The sequence below is a fragment of the Phoca vitulina genome, unplaced genomic scaffold, assembly GCF_004348235.1.
Source record: "Phoca vitulina isolate PV1807 unplaced genomic scaffold, GSC_HSeal_1.0 scaffold33, whole genome shotgun sequence".
Lineage (NCBI taxonomy): Eukaryota > Metazoa > Chordata > Mammalia > Carnivora > Phocidae > Phoca > Phoca vitulina.
The window spans coordinates 772684-791957 of NW_022589736.1; the positions used below are offsets into that span (position 1 = coordinate 772684).

At 59.1% G+C, this 19274-nt stretch overlaps 1 protein-coding gene across 5 annotated transcripts in view; it reads left to right on the forward strand.

The window, feature by feature from the left end:
* Window positions 1–19274, forward strand: part of ABCA3 (ATP binding cassette subfamily A member 3) — a 41800-nt gene that overhangs the window by 6605 nt on the left and 15921 nt on the right. For 3 of the 5 annotated variants that reach the window (XR_004301958.1, XM_032425717.1, XM_032425713.1), the window contains exons 2-19: window positions 235–443; window positions 1363–1605; window positions 2347–2444; window positions 2557–2821; window positions 3638–3765; window positions 4430–4595; window positions 6317–6576; window positions 8037–8153; window positions 8385–8505; window positions 12413–12586; window positions 14049–14230; window positions 14880–15023; window positions 15503–15632; window positions 15837–15991; window positions 16265–16420; window positions 16677–16887; window positions 17736–17886; window positions 19149–19247. Coding sequence is in view for 4 of the 5 variants with exons in the window: in XM_032425717.1 (XP_032281608.1) it covers window positions 2391–2444; window positions 2557–2821; window positions 3638–3765; window positions 4430–4595; window positions 6317–6576; window positions 8037–8153; window positions 8385–8505; window positions 12413–12586; window positions 14049–14230; window positions 14880–15023; window positions 15503–15632; window positions 15837–15991; window positions 16265–16420; window positions 16677–16887; window positions 17736–17886; window positions 19149–19247 (2513 nt within the window). In the remaining variant the exon portion in view is untranslated. Of the gene's footprint in view, window positions 1–234; window positions 444–1362; window positions 1606–2328; window positions 2445–2556; window positions 2822–3637; window positions 3766–4429; window positions 4596–6316; window positions 6577–8036; window positions 8154–8384; window positions 8506–12412; window positions 12587–14048; window positions 14231–14879; window positions 15024–15502; window positions 15633–15836; window positions 15992–16264; window positions 16421–16676; window positions 16888–17735; window positions 17887–19148; window positions 19248–19274 lie in introns of those variants that run through there. The other 2 variants (XM_032425715.1, XM_032425716.1) reach the window with 2 other exon arrangements.

Here is a 19274-nt window from a genome sequence, read left to right on the forward strand (position 1 = left end):
TGGTGATGGCAGAAGCAAGGCCTGGTGAGCGTGTCTAATGTGAAAGCTCCTTCTATTTCCATGTATCGGGAGGGAACAAAGACCCACCCCTGCAGTCTCTGTTTCCCTGCGTCCATATTTCTTTGTTATCGGATCTGTTCCGTTTTAAGTAACACGCTTGCAATCTGTTTTGGTCTCTTCACTTTCTAACTTGGTGAGAGGTGCTTTTTGGTTATTTTCCAAATTATGCTCTAGCGCCCTCCTTTTGCCCAGAGGTCCCGGTAGAGTCATGCCAGCAAGTCCTGGGCCCCTCCTGATGTCCCGTGAGGCGTCCGTCACCCCGCTGCACTCGAGAGGCCCGCAGGCCCCACCCCAGAGCCCTGGTCACAGAGCCGCCTCCTCCCGGCCAGTCCTGCCGTAGCCCCGGAGGGAGACCGTGGCCAGGAGCCTCTCCCAGGACCCAGGTCAGTACGCGGGTGCTGCTCTCGGCCTTGTAGGGACTTTGGGAACGTGGTCGGTCTGTCTTTCTGTCCCCCCCTCTCCTCGGGCCGGAGAGACAAGAGTAAGCACGGGGATGTGTCCTTTCCTAGCCAGACTTCTCCAGAAGTCTGACCAGAAGACTTCTTTGAACCGTGACCTTTTTATATTCCCATCTGGGGAGAGGAAGAAGGTTCACCCCGGTCAGGCCAGGTCATGTCGTGGGGCTGGCGGGCCCTGCTAGAGGCTCTGCCATCCCCCGTCTGACCTAAAGCACTTCTAGAAACCTTTGAGAAACCACGGGCCCTCGTGGGTCTCATTATTTTTTATTCTTTTATTATTTATATTCTTTTATTAACTACCTGCAGCTGATTTTATGACACTTTTTCCACCTTGTTAATTTTGAAAGAATTTGGATCATTTATTAAGGTGACACTTAATAGCACTTCATGCGACTTTAGCTTTAATCTCTTCACATTTTAACCACACGGTTAATTAAAAGCATATTTTAGGTTGATTTGTAAATAACTTCTTGCAGTTGTGTTCTCTATGAGTATTCACTGACGACCCTTAAACGCGTGAATTTTGAGTAACTATCATCCGACAGATATGGACAGCCACATCGTTTCCAAAAAAAGCAAGAGTTTAATTTTAAAAAGAGCTTCAGTGGAAATGACTTTCAACTGATTGGGGCCAAATGTACAGTTGGCCTTTGTGAGAAAACACCAAGGAGCTCTCAAGGCGGGTCCTCTGGGCATTCACTAAGGGACGTTTGTCCTAGGGCTCGCGCTCTCTCAACCCGCCTGGCGGGTGGTGTGCGGCTGCATCCGCCCACCTGCGTGTGGAGCCAGTTCACTGAGCTCAGAACTTCTTGCGTATGTCACACAGGCTTCTCCCCACTTGCAGGACCGTGAGCACCAGGGGCCTACCTCCACTCCCCCTGCGCCCTCACCACCGTGTGGACAGGAACCAGGTGCTCTGGGGGGCAGGGGGGCCCTCCACCTCTGCCGCCCACGTGCCTACCCTGGGTGGGTGCAGCCCCGTCCGCCCCCAGCCTTCATGCCCGCAGCTTCCGGAACGCGGTGGTGCTGTGTCCTGGGCGTCGTGGGGTCTTCCTGAGCTCCTTCAGACCACCTCCTTCTGCAGCAGGTGAGTGTCTCATGCGCGTTGGGCTCCGTGTCTCTGCCACTCACACTAGAAGTCTGGGGAAATGCATTTCCCCGGGTGGAGGGAGACCTTTAGAAATCCCCGCTCTCGTTTCTGCTGGGTCTCCCATAGGACAGCCTCTCTACAGCCCTGCGCAGCCATACGTGCCAGGTTTAAACATAATACTCCTACGTGACATGGGGCAGATTTTCTCTGGAGGAAAATGACCACTGTCACATGGAGGCCGCATACCAGTGCTCATGGTTAAAGCAGGAAAAACTGGTCCTGAGGACCATCATTCCACCCACAGGTCTGCCTACCACATCCTGTCCCCTGGTCAGCCAGGCTGGCAAGGGCCCCCTCCCAGGCTTCTCCTCCCCGCCCCGCAGCTCTGGGCCAGCCAAGTGTGCTTTCACCGGTTCTGTGACCGTGGCCGTGGCCGGGGTGGCCAGTCGGTGGGAGAGGGGGGCAGGGGGGATGCGCAAAGAGGTAGCACATTCATCCGAACCACAGGGGACACCTGCATGGCGTCTACCGCAGGATGAGAGCCCCTCCAGCAGCACGTGGCCATAGAGCCTGTCACTGAGGGTGCGTCTCGGCAGGAGACCGGCCACTGCCTAGCAGCGCGCTTTCTCCGTGAGCAGACGGAGCAGAGCTGGTGTCTTTCTCTGGTGGCAGACAGGACGCGGGGACGCGGGAGGAGGGCTTGTGTCTGAGGGGGGTCTCCCGCCCCGGGGCCCCCAGGTGCACCGTGGCCACCGCACACCCGGCCTTCCGTCAGCCTGAAGATGGCCGTGCTCAGGCAGCTGGTGCTCCTGCTCTGGAAGAACTACACTGTGCAGGTAGGCGCGTGCCCCCGTGCACCGGGCCCCAGGAGGGGCGAACTGAGGGAGGGCCCCGTGACCCCTGCCGGCCTCGCGCTCCCCCAGCTGGCGCCTTCCCTTTCTCTTGCAGAAGCGCAAAGTCCTGGTGACCATCCTGGAGCTCTTCCTGCCCTTGCTGTTCTCTGGGATCCTGATATGGCTCCGCTTGAAGATCCAGTCGGAAAACGTTCCCAATGCCACCATCTACCCCGGCCAGTCCATCCGAGAGCTGCCCCTGTTCTTCAGCTTCCCACCTCCAGGCGACACCTGGGAGCTTGCCTACATCCCGTCCCAGAGCGACGCCGTGAAGACCATCACGGAGATGGCACGGAGGACGCTGGTCATCAACATGAGAGGTGAGGTGTCCTCTGGGTCCCCTCCCGTCCAGCTATGGGGGACGAACCCAGGTGAGCTGCCCCGGCCAGTGGCCAGACTCAGCATCTGCCCTCGTTGGCGGGTCACTCGTTATAAAATGGGGACCACGTGGGTGACCCCTGGAGCAGCATGGGCTCTGGAATCACTCCCGATGGTTCATGGTGGGGACAGCTCTGGAATTCCACGGGCAAGGTGTGCCGTGAGTGCGCCCTGCCAGCACCTTTCCTGGGTTGTGGTTTTGGGGGGACGGTTCTCGAAAAAGGCATCGGGAAGCCCGTTGAGGGACACGCCCAGTACATGCACCTGTCTCCTTGCCTCACTCTTTGCTTCCAGGATAAAAGTGTTACCGCTTTTCTTGCCTCCTCTTTGGTGTATACCACCTGTGGCCTATTGAATGCCCTGTGGCAGATGCTCCGGGGGAGGTTCTTGGCCCTCACGGAGCGATGACGGGCAGCCCTTTATGTGGCGTGGGGTCTGGTGACAGAGAAACTGTGTGACACACGACATTAGTGTCCACTCCCATCACGACACCCCACATGGCCCGAGACAGAGGCCACCCCATGCAGGGAGGCCGCCTCCAGCTCTCCCCAGAAACCCCGCCGCCCTGATGGTAGGGTGCTGCTGGTCCCCACGGCAGCCAGTCTCTCTGCCCCGCACGAAAGCCTCCTGGACTCTGAGGACAGGGATCCAATGCCCTAGAGAAACCTGGACATTTGCAGTCTTTTCCTGAAAATGACCTGAAGCAGCCCAATTTCCCAGTAGAACGGGCGCTCGGGCAACTCGCGGCTCTCCCACAGCTCGCGGCTTTCCCTCGGAGAAAGACTTTGAGGACTACATCAGGTACAACAACCGCTCCTCGAACGTGCTGGCCGCCCTGGTGTTTGAGCACACCTTCAACCACAGCGGGGAGCCCCTGCCTCTGGCGGTGAGGACCCCGCCCCACAGCCCCTCCCCCTCCTCAACCAGCCCAGCCTGTGAAGGCCCTCTGCCCGCCCGCTGGGCCACACCTGGCTTTACCACGGGGCCAGCGAGCATGGCTGGGTCCCCGCCGAGGGTGCCCTGGTTCCGCTCTAGCCCGTCGGGCCAGCGCGGCTGGGAAAGCCTGAAGAAGGCAGCCGGCGGCCCGCTGCAGACCCCTTAGTCCTCCCACGTGTCTCCTGTGCGCCGTCAAGTGGGCAGGGGGGAAAGGAGCGGACACGTGGGACTTCCGGACACCAGCACTAGAATTTCAGTTATTTAAAACACAGGGAAGTCTTCCTGTCTGGTGGCATCAAGACCGGGAAATGATCCAGTTCCTCTAGCATTATTTTGGGGACCCTCCATTGATGATCAGGGCGCCTTGGGTGCAGAGTTCCCAGAGGTGGCTGGCAAGACGGAGCTGGCAAGAACACCCCGGGAGCGCATCTCAGGGCTCCCTTCCCCACCCAGGGCAGGGCTACTCACCATGATGCTCCAGGACCCCGTGGATGTTGGGGGGGGGTTGTGGGGGTGTGGAGTTCACGGTAACGAACCCCTAAACTCTCTCGTTGGACACGATGTTTGCTTCTCTGGATCCCTCAGAGTGGGTGCTTTTCTCTTTGTTCCCGTAGGTGAAATACCACTTACGGTTCAGCTACACACGAAGAAACTACATGTGGACCCAAACAGGCTCCTTTTTCCTGAAAGAGACGGAGGGATGGCACACCACTTCGCTCTTCCCACTTTTCCCAAACCCAGGACCAAGGGAGCCTGCGTCCCCTGACGGCGGAGAACCTGGTGAGAAGCCGCGGCCACGATCCCTCCCGGGGCTGCTGACGGGACGGTCACGGGGGCCCCACCTCGCGTCCCTCTGCAGAAATACTCCTTTAGGGCTGTTCGGTCTTCTGCCGCGTAGAGGGAAGGAAGCGTCCGGGAAAGCTGGCTCTGATGGGTTAAGACTCCCACATCCTTAGAGGCGCTGTCCCCACTTCCCCGAGGACGCGTGCTCCTGAAGGAAACTTCTGTGTCTCAGTCTTAAAGAGGCTGCTATTGGCGTCGCGTCTGTGGGCTTGGCCTCACGCTTCCTTTCCCTCCGTGACCTTTGCTGTGCATGGTTGTGTGGGCTTTGGGAGCTCTGTGGTCCTGGAGCAATTGTCTGGGGTCTGACTGTGCGAGCGGGGCACTTGCCGAAGCCAGCTCTTGGCTGGTTGTGCCCCCTCAGTGTGCGCGTTGGTCTGTCCCGTGTGGCCTGGGCAGGCACACACAGGCCACACAGCATGTGCGTCTCCCCCAAAGCACGGCTGCCCTCCCGGAACGGAGCTGGGGGTGAGCGGGGAGTAGCCCAGTCCGTGGGTCCTGGGCGGCGGCAGGGTGTTGCGGAGAACACAGGGTTCCACCGTCTGCAGGAGACAGAGCGTGTCCAGGTTTTGGTGGAAAGAACCAGGAATGTCCCGAAACGAAGTGCCAGGCGGCCAGGCAGGCAGGCAGGAGGAAGGGAGGCGGCGGCCGGTGTTTAGAGACCGTGGCTGGTGCCTGGGGCCAGCAGCAGGAGAGACTGTCCTCCTGTTTTTGGGTACACTTTCCTAAGTTTGGAAGCAGATTTCACTAGGTATAAATTCAAAATTTGCCCAAGAAGGAAAAGCAAGCAGGAGCCTGGGGAAAGCATTCCAGCCGATGACAAGGGTCCACGTCTTTTTATGTTGAGGACTCGATAGTCCATGCCAGGTGCGAGCACACGAAGGCCCCCAAGCCATGGCAGGGACGCAGGCCAGGCACACAGCACAAGCTCGGCGTGCTCCCCCAGCCCCATGTCCACACCTCAGACCCACGGGGTCCCCAAAGGGAGTTCAGCCCCTGGAAGAGTCAGAAGGAAGGAGAAGATCCACATGCTGAAGGTGTTTGCTGTGGCTTTGTTTCTGGTCACATACCTTTCAGCAGGGGGAGTGGTTGATGAGAGGGGGACTCCTCAGGGCCTGGAGCAGCCACGCCACAGTGGCTAACACGCAGGCCAGGCTCTTCACTGGAATCCCTCGCCCCTGGTCTGTCACTCCTCCCGCCTCACTGGCAGACTTTTATGACAGAGCACGTGGCGGGCGGTCAGAGAGGGCCAGCAGAGAGAGCACAAAGCACTCGAAGGTCTGAGCAGTGGCCTTTGGACTGTGATGCCTGCCTCTCTTGAAGGCGCTAGCTCGGGTAGAAGGAAGTAAGGCTGCTACTCAGTGGGCCTCAAGATAGCAGGATTACTGTTGATTATCCTGGGGGGCCCGATGTAATCAGCAGGGTCCTCCAAAGTGGACAAGGGGGGTGGAAGAGAGGGTCAGACCAGTGCCGCCTGGCTGGTCTTGGGGGTGCAGGAAGGGGTCGTGTGTCGGAGATGAGGATGGGGGCCCCTGTAGGGGTGTTAGGTGGCGTCGCTCCGTGGCCCTGTCCACCAGGGAGACCCCAGTACGGCTCAGGGCATGCAGCTGAGTGAGCGAGCAGCACCCGTGATGTGGCTTTTCCCACTGCTCCGCGCTCAGGGTACATCCGCGAAGGCTTCCTGGCCGTGCAGCACGCGGTGGACAGGGCCATCATGCAGTACCACGCCAACGCCTCCACGCGTCAGCTGTTTGAGAAGCTCACCGTGATCGCGAAGAGGTTCCCTTACCCCCCTTTTATTTCGGACCCCTTCCTGGTCGCCATCCAGTACCAGCTCCCCCTGCTGCTCATGCTGAGCTTCACCTACACCTCGCTCACCATCATCCGGGCCATCGTGCAGGAGAAGGAGAGGAAGCTGAAGGTAGCCGTGCTCTGTGTGGCTTCCAACTGTCTCGGTGGGTTGAGTGCAGGCGCCGTGCCGCCGGGGGGAGGCAGCGAGCGGGGCGCTGAGCCATACGAGCAGCCGGACGTGGGGTGGAACGCCCACCGTGGCGCCGGCGATCCCAGGGCTTCTGTGAAATCAAGCCCGGTGCATCCAGGTCTTAAAACCCTGATAAAGCACCACATGTTATGTGCAGTGCGCTGAAGCCTGACATGTTGAAAAGACCATGGTTTGGATGTGCTGGGTCAAGCAGAACACAGCGTTAAACTAATTTCACGGGTTCCTCTTAACTTTTTTGCTGTGGCCACTAGAAAACTCTAAATTATATACCTACTCCCATCCAAATCCTGCTGAACAGAGCCAGCCACCCCAGAGAGGCCAAACGTTTCAGTTCGTGGCCGTGCAGAAGGCCCGTTCACTCTGCACGGGTCAGGCACAGCTGTAGGTCTGCACCACCAGGTGCAGTGGGACGGGGGTAAGGAGTATGGACGGTGTCCTTGCCTTAATCAAGTACAGCTGCACGATAGCGTCACCCATAAACTCATGCCGGTGACGCTGTCCAAATTACCCAGACTTTATTTGAAGTTCTTCCTTCGGCAGCAGCTGTGACACTTACCATATTCTCATAGGTGCCACATCTGTGATCAGGGGGGCTTGTAAGCAGGGGGCCGCAAGAGGGGACGGGGTGCTGTCTGCAATGGGTGTGGGACGGGACGGCGGTGCAATGGTGTGACGTGGACGCTGGGGGCCAAGAGGGGACGGGGTGCTGTCTGCGTGGGTGTGGGATGGGATGGTGGTGCAATGGTGTGACGTGGACGCTGGGGGCCGGGAGAGGGGATGGGGTGCTGTCTGTGTGGGCGTGGGGTAGCAGTGCAATGGTGTGACGTGGACGCTGGGGGCCGGGAGAGGGGACGGGGTGCTGTCTGCGTGGGTGTGGGATGGGATGGCAGTGCAATGGTGTGACATGGACGCTGGGGGCCGGGAGAGGGGATGGGGTGCTGTCTGTGTGGGCGTGGGGTAGCAGTGCAATGGTGTGATGTGGAAGGGGTTGGCAGCAGATGTGAAATGGCTCAGAAGCAAATGTTTATGCCCACAGATTCATGGATAAAACCAACATGGCGGAATGTTGAATGGTTGTTGAATCTAAGTGGAGGGCAGGGGCACGCTGGGTGAGGGGCAAGGTGGGCTGATCCCTCCGGAAGCAGGGAGGGCATCCCAGGGGGGCAGCACCTAAGACGAGGGAGATGGAGGAGGAGGGCAGGGGAGGATGGCACAGGCGAACCGCGTCTTTTGCCTCGCGCGTGCTGAGCGTGTGTCCCCGGCGTCCCGCTGCTGTCCCCTCTTGGCCCGTGGGCGACACCGCGCATCCGCACAGATGCACAGGCTCTGGGCCAAGGCGGCAGGTGCGTCAGAGTGCATGTGTGGGGCTCTCTCCCCAGGAGTACATGCGCATGATGGGGCTCAGCAGCTGGCTGCACTGGAGCGCCTGGTTCCTCCTCTTCTTCTTCTTCCTCCTCGTGGCGGTCTCCTGCGTGACCCTGCTGTTCTGTGTCAAGGTGAGTGTGGCCTCGTGGAGAGCGTGCCGGTGGAGGGGACCGGAGAGCCAGAGGCGCCGCAGCACCCCGGGGCAACCCCAGCTGCGGCCCAGGGCTTCGGGGCGAGTCGGCCCCTCTCCCACCCTCACCAGCTTCGTTTGAGGCCAGAACGTTTAAGGTCTTCCTGGTTTTGTCCCCACCTCCCCCGCCGCGGCCTGCCCTGCCCATGTGACCACCGGGATGCCCTCGCAGGTGAAGAAGGACGTGGCTGTGCTCACTCACAGCGACCCCTCGCTGGTCCTGGTCTTCCTGCTGTGCTTCGCCACCTCATCCGTCTCCTTCAGCTTCATGGTCAGCACCTTCTTCAGCAAAGGTGAGCCGGCCCGCCCCAGGACCGTGGGCACCCCAGCGACCCTGGCTCAGGAAACCTGGCAGGTCCCTTCCGGGCGTCAAAGCAGCCCACAGGCTGGAAGGGGCTGTGCTCTGCACTGGCCTTTGGACTCGGTCCTCGGGGTGGTGCACGCCTGAGTCGTTCCTCTCCCAGAGATCTCTTACCCTGTGTGTGCAGAGCCGTCCTAGCGTCGCTCTCCCACTTGTATAATGTCGGAGCCTCAGGGAAGGCTGCCTGAGGGTGGGCGTGTCCCCGTGGGTGGGCGTGTCTCTGCTGGTGGACATGTCCCCGCGGTGGGAGTGTCCCCGTGTGTGGGCGTGTCCCTACCAAGTGGGCGTGTCCCCGTGGGCGGGCGTGTCGCTGCTGGTGGACATGTCCCCGCGGTGGCATGTCCCTGCGAGCGGGTGTGTCCCCGTGGGTGGGCGTGTCTGCGGGTGGGCGTGTCCCGCGAGCCGGTGTGTCTCTGTGAGCGGGCGTGTCTCTGCGGGTGGGCGTGTCCCGCAGGTGGGTGTGTCTCTGCGAGTGGGCGTGTCCCTCGGGCGGGCGTGTCTCTGCGAGCGGGCGTGTCCCCGTGGGTGGGCGTGTCCCTGTGGGTGGGCGTGTCCCGCGGGCGGGTGTGTCTGCGAGTGGGCGTGTCCCCGTGGGCGGGCGTGTCCCTGCGGGTGGACATGTCTCCGCGGTGGGCGTGTCTCTGCGGGTAGGCGTGTCCCGCGGGCGGGTGTGTCTGCGAGTGGGCGTGTCCCCGTGGGCGGGCGTGTCCCACGGGCGGGTGTGTCCAGTGGGCGGGTGTGTCCCCCGTGGTGGGTGTGTCCCTGAGAGTGGGCGGGCTTGTTCCCGTCTATGGGCGTGTCTCGCGGGGGGGCTTGTCCCCCGCGGTGGGTGTGTCCCGTGAGCGGGCGTATCCCCGCGGGGCTTGGACACTGTGGCCACAGGTGCGCGCTGCCCCCAGCAGAGGTGTGTTCCTCCTTCGTGTCTCTCAGCTTCTTTTCCATACTTACGGAAATCTTTGTGCTGAGTCTGTGTGACTTCCTCACGGTTGTCTTCCAGTTCCCTGGTTGTTTGTTTGACTGTGAATGTTCCAGAATGTTCTAGAATCTACCAAGACTTTATTTCTCCTACCCTATTTCTCTTTTTCGAGTATTCAGCTGATTCTTGTACACATCCACTTACTCTTGTTTCCTCATCCATTTTTGTGGGAAAACATCCCCCCCTTTTTTTTAGAAGGAAGCACTTCTTCACGTGCTCCTACGTCCACGACTCCCTGATCCTGAAGTCCCGTGTTTCCTATCACGCCTCCCCTTGGAGGACTCTCTGGACATGTGGCTCATCCCCAGAATTTGAGCTCCAGCTGAGGCTTCTCTCCTGACATTCAGACTCACACACAACTTCCCTGAGATGCTCAGCGTGCATATCCACCCGAGCATGTCCATCACCACCTCTTGACCTTGTCCTCAGAAGCCCGTTCCCTGTCTCTGCTGGGAGTACCCTGTCCTTCCTGCCACTCACCAAAACACCTTGGGAATCATCCCTGACATCCTTCTCTCTCTCAAGTTCTGCACCACATCCGAGCAGAAGGGCAGCTCGAGTCCCCATCCCCGCCACCTCCACTGCCCCACCCATCAGCCGGGTTCACGTGGTGGCCTTGAGCTGTCTTCCTGCTTCTGCCCTGGCCACCCTTCAGCTCTGGACATGGCCAGTAGTGTGAGCCTCCAGAGCCTGGCACTCTTCCACTCAATCCTTCCTGTGACCGTCAGCCTCACTCAGAGGGAAAGCCAAAGGTTTTGCCGAGGCTGCAAGGCCCTGCCCAGCCCCCTTGCTCTAGGCTGGCCACACCGCCTTCTAACACTCTTGCCTCAGCCAGGTCGGAGGTTTTCAAAGTGCAGTCCATAGACTCCTGGGGACCTGCGAGTTCCTTAGGGGGATTCACAAAGTCAGAACTATTTTTATGAGAATACCCAGATGTTGTTTGCCTTTTCTACCATGTTGATGTGTGCGCTGACAGGCAAAGAAGCAAAGGAAGGTAAAACCGCGGGCTCTGAGTGCCAGTCAGGACAGGCCCCAAGCTGCACTGGGCGCCATCACCGCACATGCTCCAGCAAGCAAACAACAAACGAAAAGTGTTGATTTCACTCAGAAGTCTCCTTGATGAGCAGCAAAATTTATTAATTTTATTAAACTTTGACTCTTAAGTATACTTTTTAAACATTCCGTGGGATGAAATGGGATGTTCGCATAAAGTGCTTGTTGCATACTCAAGGGTGATGATTGTCTTGAGGAAAAGCTTGTGGGTGGCGGCCTGAGTTGTCAGCCCCTTCCTTCCTTCCTTCCTTCCTTCCTTCCTGGAACACCATTTTTGCTCAAAAGAACCACCCCCGGACTATAATTACTCAGGTCACCTGGGTGTTTGGCAGGCATTTTTCTCAAATTTGCGGTGTCTTTTAAGGAGAACAACTGACAGCATCTGACAGCTTTCAAGTGAAAAATAGGATTTTACGAACTTGAAGCTGACACCCAGAGCTTGATGGCGTCCTGGCACTTAGCCTCTTAGGAGACTGGCGATCGTTAATCAGCCAATGTGATTTTTCTGTATGTTGTACAATAAAACATGTCCACACTTGGAAGATCTGTGTAGCTCAACAAACAGTACGTTCCGCACGACCGACGCATCACATTACGAAATCATGCCCGAGGAATAACCCCTCCAAAGTGCAAGGCAGACCAGCAGATTCTCACATAACCGAGCGTGAGAGGCTCATCGGTCAGTCTGGGTCCACCTGGCAGCCGACCTTTGAGACGAGCGGCTATGGAGTGGTACTTGAGTGACTCTGTATCTAGGAAGAAGAGCCGCAAGTATCTGAGAAGGCTGTCCACATACCCTCCCTTGTCCAGCTGCCAGCCTGTGTGAAGCTGGTTCTCTTCAGGGGCTTCGTCCCCAACAGCGTAGTATGACAGGGTGACCGCAGAACAGCCGTAATCCCTTAAATCGGACGCTGCAGAGGCTTGCAGATATGGAACACAATGCCACTTTCCTCGCTCAATTGTGGGAAATACAGCTGACTTTCATGAAAATACTTATGTTCAGTTTTAGTGGGTTTGTTATCGTTCTGAAAAATCTTTAAATTTTCTTAGTACTAGTTCGCAATCCCGCAAGAACTGGTATGCGTATACATGCGTCCATGACCCACACGAGCACACGTTCTCTGATGTCCTCAATCACTTTTAAGACCATAGAGGGGTCTTACGACCAGAGCATCTGAGGGCCGCCAGCGCAGACTGCAGCCATGCCGTTCTCCCCGTGACTCACCCATCATGCCTTTCCCACATGTTACCTTCCCGTCACAGCTGTCCTTGGCCCACTGGCTACCGTCGCTGCCCCAGCCCAGGGGACGCCTGGTCCCCATCTGTGCCTTGCTGCTCTGCACAGGGCTGTCCCCACCCAGCACACTCCGCTCTGCTCCGTTACTCTCTGTGTCCCCAGTGGGTTACAAGCTCCGGGAGGGGAGGGGCTCGTGTGTGTGGTTGTGGCAGGTTCCCCGGTGCCCGGCACAGGGCCTGTCTGTGGAACGGATGAGTGAATGACAGGGGATGGACCAGGTGAGAAGCAGGGCTGGGCTGGGCCGTGTCCACTGTGCAACGTCAGGGTGAAGTCTGCAGGAGAGGGCTGGGGACATCTGTGTGTGGGTCCCCGGGATGGGGAGGGCGTGCGGCCCCAAGTGGGGTCACGGTCCCTGCAGAACATGCACCCTGACAAGAGGAGAGGCCGCAGGCCGAGCCTGGGGTCCCCCAGCCCTGGCGCCCACATCCCCGCACGCAATGGCCGATGCCAGGCGGGGTGGGCAGCCCAGGCTCTCCCCTGCATTCAACACACTTGTCTTCTCTCCATCCGTAGCCAACATGGCAGCCGCCATAGGGGGCTTCCTCTACTTCTTCACCTACATCCCGTACTTCTTCGTTGCTCCCCGATACAACTGGATGACTCTCAGCCAGAAGCTGCTCTCCTGTCTCCTGTCCAATGTTGCCATGGCGATGGGAGCCCAGCTCATAGGAAAATTTGAAGCGAAAGGTGAGTCTCTTCCTTCTGACGAGCGGCCCTTGCCAACTGAGTTACTAAGAGAGTGTGCTCAGGGCCGCCTCCAGCACGCGGCTCCAGCTCCGAGCAGGACAGCTCAGCAAGCGGGGCAGGGGACGGCAGGTGCTCCGCGGTGGGGAGGTTCTCGCCCGGGCAGGAGCCCCGGGGGAGGCGGGCCAGACCCGGACGCTCAGAGGACAGAGCGCTAACATGCCCAGTGCGGCGACGGCCACCACTCGCCCGGAGCTCCTGCCCAGGAGCAGCTGGGGCTGTGAGAGAGCAGACCTCTGAGCCTCTGCCTGCGCCTGGGGTGCTCAGAATAGCGAGGCCCTGGCCTCAGAGTCTGTGGGTGGTGACCAGCCCCCAGTTCTTGGTCAGGTGGCAGAACAGGCGCCTCCCCGCGCAGTGAGTGGGGATGAGGGAGAAACAAGTCACAAGCCAGAACTGTTTTTGTGATTTTCGTGTAAACGTCACAGGGGTTGAATAAAACACCTCTTTGGGCACAGGGGCCGCCTGCTTGGGTTTCAAGGGTGGGGTCCAGCCTGCTCCTCTGAAAGTTGGAGAGGCCCCCGTTTACCCTTAGAGCCCACCTGCTGGGGGGTGTCCTCCCGGGAGGACCTTGGAGGGGCGGAAGGGGCTGTCGCCACCAAGAGGAGGCAGGAGGGTGAGCATGAGCTTCTGCGTGGCTGTGGCGTTGTGCTGGCCTCTCCCGTCTGGGGACTGACCTGTGCGTCTGCGGGCGCTGGGCCCTGTGCTGCCCAGCTTCTCTGTCTTGGGCTTCGTGGTCTCGTGGTCTCGTGGTCTCGTGTCTCATGGTCCTGGCTGTTGTGGTTTTCTAGCGTGGGTCTGTGGGAGGAGGGAGGCCACGGATCATCCGTGTGGCCTTAGTTTTCATTAGAGTTGTTTTCTTCCGTGGCGGTGTCTTCTCGTGCTTCGGCCTTTAAACGTCTGTGTTTCTGTGTTTAACTGTGTGTGGTAAATGTAGACTTTTTCAATGCACTGCCCCTTCCAGGGTTCAAATACTTTCTTAAAAGCCATTAACTAAGAAGAACCTAACTGTAGAGCAACTCTTGGTTTTCAAAGTTCTATACCAATTTTACTTAAAACAAACTTCTGGTTGCTTGAAAGTGACCAAAACCAGAGCACAGCCACTTGGAGCCGACAGAGGGTAGTCGGCCATGCGGAGGCTGCGGGCACCGTTTGGGCTGTGGTGTTTTAAACCAGACGGAAGGCAAGACCTGTGGGCACCACAAGTCGAGCTTTATATATGTCTCAAGTGCTTCTATTTTTTGAAAAGACTTGTACTAAACATACACTATTCATGTGGGCCTTCCCTGAATCATACACATGTATCTGTGTATTTGCGCGTGTGCACCTGTGGATGGTGCGTGTGCATACATGTACCATGTACGTGGACACACATGGATGAGCATGGAGGTTGTGCTCTGTCTTCCAGGTGTAGGTGTCCAGTGGCGAGACCTCCTGAGTCCCGTCAACGTGGACGACGACTTCTCCTTCGGGCAAGTGCTGGGCATGCTGCTACTGGACTCTGTCCTCTATGGCCTGGTGACCTGGTACGTGGAGGCCGTGCTCCCAGGGCAGTTCGGAGTGCCCCAGCCCTGGTACTTCTTCGTCATGGTGAGTTCCGCACGCTGGCTGCCTGTGTTGGGCAGCCCTCCGCACACACCCGGGCCCCTCCAGTCCCTGGCACATGACCCAGCCCCATGTGCGGTCAGTGAGCCGTGTGTCCCCAAGGCCCTGAGACCCTCCACTGGCCGAGATGAGCCCTGCACTCCAGGGTCTGCGAGATCCCACCACCAGAGATGAACCAGGCTGACCCTGTGCTATGTAGCCCTTTGGACTGTTTTTCTATGCACATACATATCACATACACGTGCTTGTGTTTATAGAAAGGGGATCATGCTGGAAAGATGCCTGAAACTTGTTTTTTTTAACCTGACTTAGCTATCTTAAATATAAACGTGTGGATCTGTTTATAAACATACTTTTAGATTTTTACATATACACATTTGTAAGTTTTGTTTTACTTCCCTGGATTATGTTGTCTGCACTCTGGGTAAGCCTGCCAGGGACCAAGTGCCCAGATGGCAGGTCAGGAAGGGGCTCCGAGCCTCCCCAGGATAGAGGAGGGAGGAGACACGTTCCCCCGGGCGGAGGGCTGTGTGCTGCGTGTATTCAGCGTGTCGGTAAACATGTTGCCGTTCATCACACACAAAATGAACCGACACGGGTCGGTTACTTGAGACCCGTCTGATTTCCATCCTAGCCCTCGTACTGGTGCGGGCACCCGCGGACGGTTTTGGGAAAAGAAGAGGAAGACGATGACCCAGAGAAAGCGCTCAGAACGGAGTACTTTGAGGCTGAGCCGGAGGACCTGGTGGCCGGGATCAAGATCAAGCATGTGACCAAGGTGCCATACCCTGTCGGCTGGGCGGGTGTGGGGACCTTGTGAGCCACAAGGCGTGACACATGCCACCTTCCCCAGGGCTCTCTCCAAGCCAGGTCCCGGTCCCATGGCTGCCCTCTGACCAGCTGTCTGGGCACCAACCACTCCCCAGGCTCCATCCCCAGGGCCTGGGGGACTCAGGCTTGAGTCAGCACCACCTGGACTTAACCTCCCATCAGCTTTGCAGCAAACACTTGCTGTGCTCACTGCACGGGGACGGATGTCAGGGACGGATGTCGGGGACCTGCCCGGTGGGGGTGGGGGGAGCGGTGGGGAGCAGCATGGCCTCCAGTCAGCCTCTGCCCGAAACTTCCCACCTCTGCACTGACTGGTGGTGCTGGGCATGGGCTCCCAAGCCCCTCTGGGTGGGCATTCCAGAGGGCATTCTGGAGGCAGTCGGGGGTGGGGCCTGCAGTCCAGGGCGCCCTCTGCCTTTGCTGCAGGTGTTCAGAGTGGGGAACAAGGGCAAGGCGGCCGTCAGAGATTTGAACCTGAACCTGTACGAGGGGCAGATCACGGTGCTACTGGGCCACAACGGCGCAGGGAAGACCACCACCCTCTCCATGCTCACAGGTGAGGGGCCGTGACCTGTGCTCTGGCAGCCCCGCCACAGGCCCGCTCACCCACTGAGGCGGGACCAGGCTCGCCCGCAAACTCACAGCCAGGGTGCTCGGTAGAATGAAGCAAAGCCACGTGAATAGGACCTGGGCCACCCTCGCACCGAGCAGAGGGTGTCTGTGCTGAACTCACACCTCCGGGTCCTCTGCTTGGCCCTAGGTCTCTTTCCCCCGACGAGCGGACGGGCGTATATCAATGGGTACGAGATTTCACAAGACATGGTTCAGATCCGTAAGAGCCTGGGCCTCTGCCCACAGCACGATGTGCTGTTTGACAACCTGACCGTCGCAGAACACCTGTATTTCTACGCACAGGTGAGCCGGCAGCTCAGCGGACTCAGGTCGCATGCTGGTTCTGTGGCTTGTGTGCTTGCACCCCAGGGCGTGAGCCCTCAGCCCCCCAGCAAACAGAGCGCACTCTGAGCAGCCTTCGCGGATCTGCACTGGGAGGCAGGGAGGGACGTCAGGGCACCAGGTGTGGCTCACGGAGAGAAGGGGATGACACCGAGGCCAGGCTCCTCGAGGACTGGACGGGCCAGCCTCCCAGCGGGAGCCCCTGCCGGACCTCTCCGTCCCCTGCTGTTGCAGCTGAAGGGCTTGTCCCGTCAGAAGTGCCCTGAAGAAGTCCAGCGGATGCTGCACGTCCTCGGTCTGGAGGACAAGCAGGACTCCCTGAGCCGGTTCCTGAGCGGGGGCATGAAGCGCAAGCTCTCCATCGGCATCGCCCTCATAGCGGGCTCCAAGGTAGGTGGGCGGGAGGCTCCGGGACAGGGCCCCGTGCACGCAGATGGCCGCTCGGGACGGCCGCACGGAGGCGTCGGGCTCCAGGCCCCACGCGGCACGGGCTGGCTGCGGCCCCCGGACGCCTGCAGAGCAGCCTGGCCAGGGCGGGACGGCCACGTCTTCACCAACTGGAGCCTCACGGGGCCTCCCGCACAGCCAGCCCGGGCCCGCCACGCGGCCCTGCCACCACCCCCAGCGGCCACTGCTCTGCCTGCAGGTGCTGATGCTGGACGAGCCCACCTCGGGCATGGACGCCATCTCTAGGAGGGCCATCTGGGACCTCCTGCAGCAGCACAAGAGTGACCGCACCGTGCTGCTGACCACGCACTTCATGGACGAGGCTGACCTGCTGGGGGACCGCGTGGCCATCATGGCCAAGGGGGAGCTGCAGTGCTGCGGGTCCTCGCTGTTCCTCAAGCAGAAGTATGGTGAGCGACGCGGGCGGGTGGGCAGGCGGCAGGGCAGGACTGCCTCCCTTCCCCACAGGGCCCTGTCCCTGGCCTGGAGGGTCCCTGAGGCTAGGAGAGGGGCCGTGATAGGAGCAGGGAGCAAAGGAGCAGACAGTCTCGAGTTGGTTAGGACGGCGTCCAGCTGTGGCCAGGGAAGAGAAGAGCAGCCAGCACCAGCTGAGGCCACAGAGACCAGCGGTGCCCTCGGAGAGACCACGCTCGGTAGCGTAGAGGCTCTCAAGCCGGTGGCCCGTGGCACAGTCCAGGACCAGTGGTGGTGCATGGTTTGCCACGTGAGCGTGGCTTCCTTTCTCGAGGGCAGCTCGTGGTCTGACAAAGTCTAGCGTGATGGGTCCACCCAGGTCCCGCCCACAGGGGAAGCACAGACAGAAGCCGAGCTGCCCTCCTCAGACGCCCTGGGAGGTGCATGCCTCGTTCCCACAGCTTCTCCCTCAGGCTGGAGGGAGGCTGGAGAGGGCGGCCGGCATCCCCAGGGCTCCCTTGTGGAGAAGGCAGGGAGCATGCGTCTCGGGGACAGTTCCTGCTGCAGCCTCTGAGACTTGGAGTCTGGAGTCCAGAGTCCTGCTTGGGCCTCGTGTCCTTACCATGCAGCAGACCCCCCTCCCCCCCACCAAGTCCTCCGGCATCTCTGCCCAGCAGCGGACAGGGAGGCCAGGCCCGCAGGACGGCGGGCCCCCAGGGGCTCCGAGGTGCATTCCCGCAGCTCTCCGGCCCCTTCCCCACGAGCCTGCCCTCATCAGGAGCCCGGGGCCAGGGGAGACAGCCTCTGCGGGAGATGGCATCACATGGGGCTCCTCACTGTTCAGGTGCAGGTTACCACATGACGCTGGTGAAGGAGCCTCACTGCGACCCCGAGGCCATCTCCCGGCTGGTGCAGCACCATGTTCCCAGTGCCACGCTGGAGAGCAGAGCTGGCTCAGAGCTGTCCTTCATCCTCCCCAAGGAGAGCACGCACAGGTGCGCATCCCGGGGCTGCACAAGCACATGCCAGAGGAGGGGGCTCCATGGTCCTCAGGGGCTCCAGGCTTAGAGGACCCACCTTGTCCCTATTGGGCTCAGCCAGCGGGCCTGTGACAGCACAGGGTGAACCAGCTTGCTGGGCCCGGCAGGCAGGCCTCCCGGGGCCGCAGAGCCGGCAGACCTTCCTGTACCTGGAGGGAAAGTGTCTGCGGCCCCCAGCCCTGGGTCAGGCCTGCACGGCAGCTGCTCCGAGTTCCTGTGGGATCCTGCATTTGTGTCTCTTCCTGGTGTTGGGCTTGGAGTCCTGCAGACCCCTGGTGTGGGGGGTAACAACCAAACTCTCGATTCACATTCAGAAACTGCGGGTGTAAATCTGGAAAGTACATTTAATCTTTCGAAGAGCCCAATTGACTGGTGTGGTTTTAATAAATTCATAGGGTTCCCCGACCCGGTCACGCCGTGACTTCATCAACATCTGTGCTGTGACCACGCGCTCATGGTTTTCCCCCCAAAATATGCTAGTGAACCTTCTAGAAAACTCTTTGTCTGAACCTCCAGTGACCCCCCCCCTTTAGAATAGAGTCCCAATAGCAGGGTAAATGGTACCAAGTTCCCTCCTAGAAAGGAGGTGTGTTTGACTTCCCCGTCAGCAGGATGGCAGAGACACCGTTTTACCCCATGGCTGCCAGCCTCCAGTAAAGTTTTCTTAAACATCTGTGTATCCAGTGGGTGAAGTGGCATTTTGCGTTTTTCCGTTCCTGCCAGCAGGAGGTGGAGCCTGGCCGCTGTGCGTGCTCTGGACAGTGTGCGTTCGTGTCCCTTGCTCGTTTGTCCATCAGAGTGTTTTATATCTTAGTATCAACCATTTTTTGCTGCGGTTTTTTTTCCAGTTGGTCATTGACTAATTTTGTGGGATTTGTTTCCCACGCGGATACTTTACGTGTAATGGGTCACACCGTTTACTTTGGGATTTTTTCCTATGAAGCGCTACCCCAGAGTCAGATGAATATACACCAGTTTGTTTAGGTTTGTTCTGTGATTTCATGTGGACGAATACTATGGAATGCCCCACAGGCCCAAGTACTCAGGGCAGAAGGTCCCGTCGGGACAGAAAAGGGGGAAACCAAGCCCAACCTCAGGGTTTCTTTGCAGTGGCTTTTCAAGGACGGAGGTCCCTTTGCTCCCCCAGACTGCCCGGAGAAACAGGCTGCCTCAAAAGTCACTGAGACGCAGCTCTTCACTCGGGGTCTTGTTTCCAGGTTCGAAAGTCTGTTCGCTAAGCTGGAGAAGCAGCAGAAGGAGCTGGGGATTGCCAGCTTCGGGGCCTCGGTCACCACCATGGAGGAGGTCTTCCTCCGGTCAGTAGATGCGCGTTTCCAACAGTC